Raw genomic sequence first — 6,294 nt, 5'->3', positions numbered from 1 at the left:
TATTTGGTGGTATGTTATTTTTATTTTTATTTTTTACTTTTTGTTGCTTTTCAATAATAATAATAATCCTTTCTACTAAATTTCTACTAAATAATAATAATAATAATCCTTTCTACTAAATTTTGGGGAAGGGGGTACTTATTTCATCAACCCTGGAAGGAGGAAAGGTAAAGCTGACCTCGGTGGAATTTGAACTGAGAATGTAGCAACAGGTGAAATACCACTAAGCATTTCACCTGGTGTGCTAACAATTCTGCCAGCTCGCAATAATAATAATAATAATAATAATAATAATTTCTTTTTCATTTTGGCACAAGGCCAGCAATTTAAGGGCAAGGGGGTTAAGTTATTACATTGATCCACTAGTACTGAACTGATACTTTATTTTATCATCCCAAAAAGGCCGAAAGGCACAGCTAAGCTCGGCGGGATTTGAACTCAGAATAAAAGTGATAACACACACAGAGTAAGCTTGACACACATGTGGCATTATACATTATCATGACCACACAAACACAAATTATGCAAACACGAATTCACACATATAATAGGAAAACAAAGGTTTGTTCCATTCAGTCATTCAAGCACCTCTTGTATACGGGCTAAAGATTCTTTTGTGCCTATGATTCATAGGAGCATAGGCTTACGCAACAGCAAATTCACACAGAAATACCACAGATTCTCAAAAAAAAAAAAAAAAAAAAAAAAAAAACAAACTGACTCAAAGCCACCAAATCCCATTGATTATTTGTGTAGAACATTTATTACAACAGCAAAGATGCCTTTCAATGGCAGCTTCCGTGATAGTTTGCTGTATTCTGTGATTTTACATTGACTTTTTTGTGTTCCAAGCGAGCATCGTGAAATTTCACCAGGTCCAAGAGTAACACTAATGAACATATCATTAGCGAGTCTAATTTCTCCCAGCCTAGCAGTGATTCTGACACTGAAACTGGTGAAAACAACCAGGAAAGTAAGGGAGAAGATCAAAATGACGATGGTGATGGAGATAATGTTGTGAACATTTGGTTTAGGATTAGGGATACTGAACTAGATAGAGATGACTCCTATAAATTCTTAGAAAATATAGGGCCTAGAAATATACCACAAGGCATAAGTATCCCAGTGAAATACTTTGACAGTGTTTTTCAACCGGGGTTCCCCTGGAACGCTCAGGTTCCGCAAGAAAGAGTGAGATAAGCTAATGGTAATTTCATGATCGTAGTATTACTGTACATGCACAATATATTATTGGTTATTGTAATATAGACATCATCCTCTCTAACCTATTATGTTATGAAAAGAATATAACAACCTCTGTAATATATGGACAGCATATATATTATATATATATGATATTTACCACGTGAACTATGATGAAAAAATATGGTATATAATTTTTTTTGTGCAGAGGTTCCTTGAGACATGTAATTTATTTTAAGGATTACATAAGGGTAAAAAGGTTGAGAAATACTGCTTTATGATGTTTTTCACATGGAACCCATTCAAATGTTTGTCAGAGAGACCAATATGTATGCTGCCGACTTTCTCAGGAACACTCAGCTCAAGAGGAGGTCTCTAAGTCACAAATGGCTCTGTCTTCAAGGGTTAAACCTTCCATCAAAATTTCATGTTAAAATTAAATTCTAAATTCCGGCTTGATAACAACAAAGTTATTTTTACTAAATTCTTCCTAATTTTCAAAATTAACCCTTTCGATACCAACCTGGCTGAAACTGGCCCTGGCTCTGTAGTACAAATGTCTTGCTTTCATAAGCTTTGAATTAAAATCTTCCACCAAATTTTAGTCACAGTTCATGTTCCTAACACTAGCTTAATGATAACTAAGTTATTTTACTAAATTCTTTGTTATATTTAAAATGAATTGAAAGAAAACACAGAGCATCTCAGAATAAATATGGTAACGAAAGGGTTAATGGAAATATATATATGTCAACAGAAATATGGTAACAAAACGGTTAAAGTGATCTAAACTGAAAATTTCAATCAAAATTTAATGCTAAATTATATTCTAAGCAGCAGCTTAATAATGACAAAGTTTTTTCTTAATTTCAAAATTAATTGAAACGAAGGCAGTGTATTCCAGCAGAAATATAGTAACAAATGTTCAAATGATCTAAATGAAAACCCTCCAATGAAATTCAATGCTAATTCAATGTTCTAAACACCATCTTAATAAAGACAAAGTTATTTTACTGAATTATTCATTATTTTCAAACTTAAATGAAACAACAGCAGTATATTTCAACAGAAATTTGGTAACATAAGTGTTAAAGTTATATCTAAATTAAAATCTTCCATCAAAACTTGGAGCTAATTTATGTTCTAAACATCATCTTAATAATAATGACAAAGATATTTTAGTAAATACATCATTATTATTAAACTGAAAAGAAGACAGTGTACTTCAACAGAAATGCAGTAATAAAAGGGTTACTCATACAGTCAAACCTACACTTAAAACACATTTATATGTCACATTAAAGCAAATAAATACATATTTGTTTGCACAAACTGACTCATACATTCATAAATTTTTTCGAAATTTCCTTGACTCAAAAATGAAAGCATTCCAACTTGAATTCTGAGAAAGAAGGCTTTAAGAAATTTCTAATAGAAATGACATAAATATGCATCCATCCATAAATAACAATATAAATACAATATAATATATATATATAGATATCTACCTTAGATATATAAAATATATATTAAATGCATAAAATATATATTATATATATTAAATATATATACAGCACATATATGTTTATATTTTTATACATAACATATATACTAAATACAGGGATGGCCATAAGTCACTTTACCCATTCCTTTATTATTATTATTATCATTATTATTATTATTATTATTAGAAATGGATAAAGCAACTTACAGCCATCCCTGTATATATTAACAGCAGTGGGATGGTAATTGTCACAAGAGACCCCAAGACAGCAGGGGCATGTGCCAATCAAGTTACAAAGCTCCAGCATTTGTCAGGTTAATGATTATGGAGTAAATATTTTAATCACTCAGATTTATCATTAAATACTCAACTCTAAGCAGTTGAACACAGATCCTTTTGGACTTGTTACCCACAGGAAATATATGATAATAATAATAACCAAGGAAAATGGAGTGAGCAAGTCTCATCTCATTGAGTTAACAATTGTTGCAAATTAATGAAATCAAATGAAATTCATTTATATATGTGTATGTGTGTTTGTGTATACACACACACATATATATATATATACACACATGCATACACACTCACAAATATATGCTCTGACTCTCTCTCTCTCTCTCTCTCTCTATATATATATATAGATTTATAGACGTGTGTGTGTGTATACACACACACACACAGATAAATAGATACCTAAACATAGAATAGCTTGATTGAATACACCTATTTTTCATATAAACACACACACATGGAGTCTAGTAGAGAATGTCGACATGTGCAGCTGTTGCTAAAGTGGAATGGTTTTACATTGGAATCCATGTATTTGGGATGCAGTGGCCTTCAGCAATACAGAATGGATTTGGTTCAGGAAGCTACAAACTAGCACCTTATCTGAAGCTTCTTCAACCAAGTCTACTGAAGAATGCTGCTGTGTCGAAAAATCTCATTACCAGCATGACACCATGGTCACAGAAGAGGTAATAAGAGTTACTAAACTGACACAGACACATACACAATAGAAAAAAAAAAATGTTGGAACTTTGTACATATGTAAAGATTAAAAGTGAAGACAAGAAGAAAAATACCCAAACAAAGGAACAAAAAAAAAAACTAGTAAGTAACAGGAAGTTTAAATCAAGGGAGGGAAATAAGTGGCTCCCTCTAACGACAATATGTGGCATCAATTTGTGTTACTTGTGGCAACATTAATTTGACTTTCCGTCGATAGGCTGGATCTTGGCAGTTCTTCTCTTTAGGTTCATACCAAATTGTGTTGTGCTCGAGGTAGACGGTCCGAAGTTCTGCTAAGCAGGCCAACTCCTTCAGGTCGTCCCAGTTAGAAAGCTGGTTGTTGTTAAACTACAGAAAAAAAAAAAAAAAAAAAAAGATAAACCCAGGCATGGCTGTGTGGTCTTGGGTTCAGTATCACTGTACAGCACCTAGGGCAGGTGTCTATTACTCAAGCCCCAGGCCAATCAAAAACTGTGAGTGGATCTGGAAGATTGAAAACTGAAAGTAGCCTCTTGTGTAAAGCAAGCAAGGAGGCAGGTGGTTGGCAGGCAGGCAAGCACACACACACACACACACACATACCTACCTACCTACCTACCTACCTACCTACCTACCTATCTATTTCTTTGTCTATACATATCTATATATTTATTATTCTTATACAAGAATATTATTGGCAGTGACTTTGAAGTTTCAGCTAGTGGATGATGGCTTAGCTGCCTGAAACTCCCAAGTCACTGTCGACAACAGTCTTGTACAAGAATAATAAATCTGTACTCTACATAAGTATAGAGTAACCCATCAGATTAATGTAAAATTGTTTTTATTACAAGTGAACATAAAAATAAACATTCTGATGCATAAAATATCTGGAGGAGTAGGATATGATCCAGTCACGAGGAAGGTAATTAGGTTATTTAGGAAGGTATCAATCCCAATGATAAACATAGCAAGAATATAGTCAGCTGCTACAAGAGTAAAGAAGATGCTTTAGGTAGAAGTAATTACAGAGGCATCAAATTACTGGACCAGGTCATGAAAGTTATGGAAAGAGTTATATGGCTCAGTTAATTGAGAAGAGAATTAGACAAGAGGGAATGCAGTTGAGCTTTGCACAGGGGAGAAGTGCAACTGATGTTATCTCCTTAGTTATACAATTGCTAGGGGATAGTATCTCGCTCTGTGATATGATGGCCCCTGAGGAAATTAGGAATAGGGTTGAAATACCCCATCTTTCAACCCTTAATACGTGCACACACACACACACATTTATATATAAACACTAACACATGCACACAAATATAGATATATATATATGTATACATATATATACTCACCCAAAAATCACCAAGATTGACTAAATGGCTGACATTTTCTATTCTCTGTATTTTGTTACAGGCAAGATCAAGGACTGTTAACTGGATCTGAAAAGAAACAAAAACAAAACTGAATACACACACATATATATATATATACACATACATATATATATATATATATATACACACATACATATATATGTAAGTATATGTACATTAGAAATACATGAATTAAAACGTACCCATACTTTTTCTTGTATCAGTATTCTGATCTTTGAACTGAGTCTAAACAGAAAGCTAAAACATTATACACACACACACACACACGTGTGTGCGTGTGTGTGTCTATATGTATGCATGCATAAATGTTCTGTATTTTCTGGTACATAAGCTGACACGGTACATAGCGTAAACATTCAAACAGCATCACTATCATTCCAAACCCTGTTGATATTTCACGTGGAATTTTTGGTCTTCTAAAGTTGTCTTGGTTTATAAGCCAAATTTTGGTGTGACAAATTCCACCTCTATGCCTGAAAATAAGGTACCATCATCATCATCATCATTTAAGATCCATTTTCCGTGCTGGGTTGGATGGTTTGACAGGAGCCGACCAGATGAAGAGCTGCCCAGGGTCCATGTCTGTTTTGGCACGATTTCTACAGATGGATGCTCTTCCTAATGCCAACTGCTTTACAGAGTGTACTGGGTGCTTTTACACAGCACCAATACCTATAAACCCACAAGATTAGGGATGGTCAGCTGGAGAGGCTTGCAGGGGACGAGCCTGTATGCAAGAACAAAGATGCTTTTACTTAGCTTTGATGTGTCTTTTCAAGCATAGTTAACTGCCAGAAGTTTCAGCTCCCTGTCAGGAAATATGTGTTTGTGTGTGTGAGTTTATATATATATATATATACAAGGAGTGGCCGAGTGGTAAGAAGCTTGCTTCCCAACTACATCGTTCCAGGTTTAGTCCCACTGTGTGGCACCTTGGGCAAGCGTCTTCTACTATAGCCTTGGGCCAACCAAAGCCTTGAAAGTGGATTTGGTAGACGGAAACTGAAAGAAGCATGGCTGTGTGGTAAGAAGTTTGCTCCCCAACCTTATGGTTCCAGGTTCAGTCCTACGGCATGGCACTTTACAAAGTTATATTCTGCTAAAGGATAGGGTGACCAAAGCCTTTTGAGTGGATCTTGTAGATGGAAACTGAAAGAAAGCCATTGCATATGTGCACACATGTACACGTGTGTG

At 34.5% G+C, this 6,294-nt stretch overlaps 1 protein-coding gene across 1 annotated transcript in view; it reads right to left on the bottom strand.

Moving 5' to 3' along the window:
• Positions 1-14: 14 nt before the first annotated feature.
• LOC106881581 (protein phosphatase 1 regulatory subunit 7) overlaps positions 15-6,294 on the bottom strand; it is a 20,869-nt gene continuing 14,589 nt past the window's right edge. Inside the window, exons 8-9 of the mRNA XM_014932035.2 lie at positions 5,059-5,145; positions 15-4,069 (exon numbers count right to left, since the gene is read on the bottom strand). Of these exons, the coding sequence (XP_014787521.1) occupies positions 3,872-4,069; positions 5,059-5,145 (285 nt within the window). The 3' untranslated portion in view covers positions 15-3,871. The remainder of the gene's footprint in view (positions 4,070-5,058; positions 5,146-6,294) is intronic.

Source organism: Octopus bimaculoides, chromosome 26 (assembly GCF_001194135.2).
Source record: "Octopus bimaculoides isolate UCB-OBI-ISO-001 chromosome 26, ASM119413v2, whole genome shotgun sequence".
Lineage (NCBI taxonomy): Eukaryota > Metazoa > Mollusca > Cephalopoda > Octopoda > Octopodidae > Octopus > Octopus bimaculoides.
The sequence above is the reverse complement of the archived record's forward strand: the minus strand, read 5'-3'. Positions and strand labels throughout refer to the sequence as shown.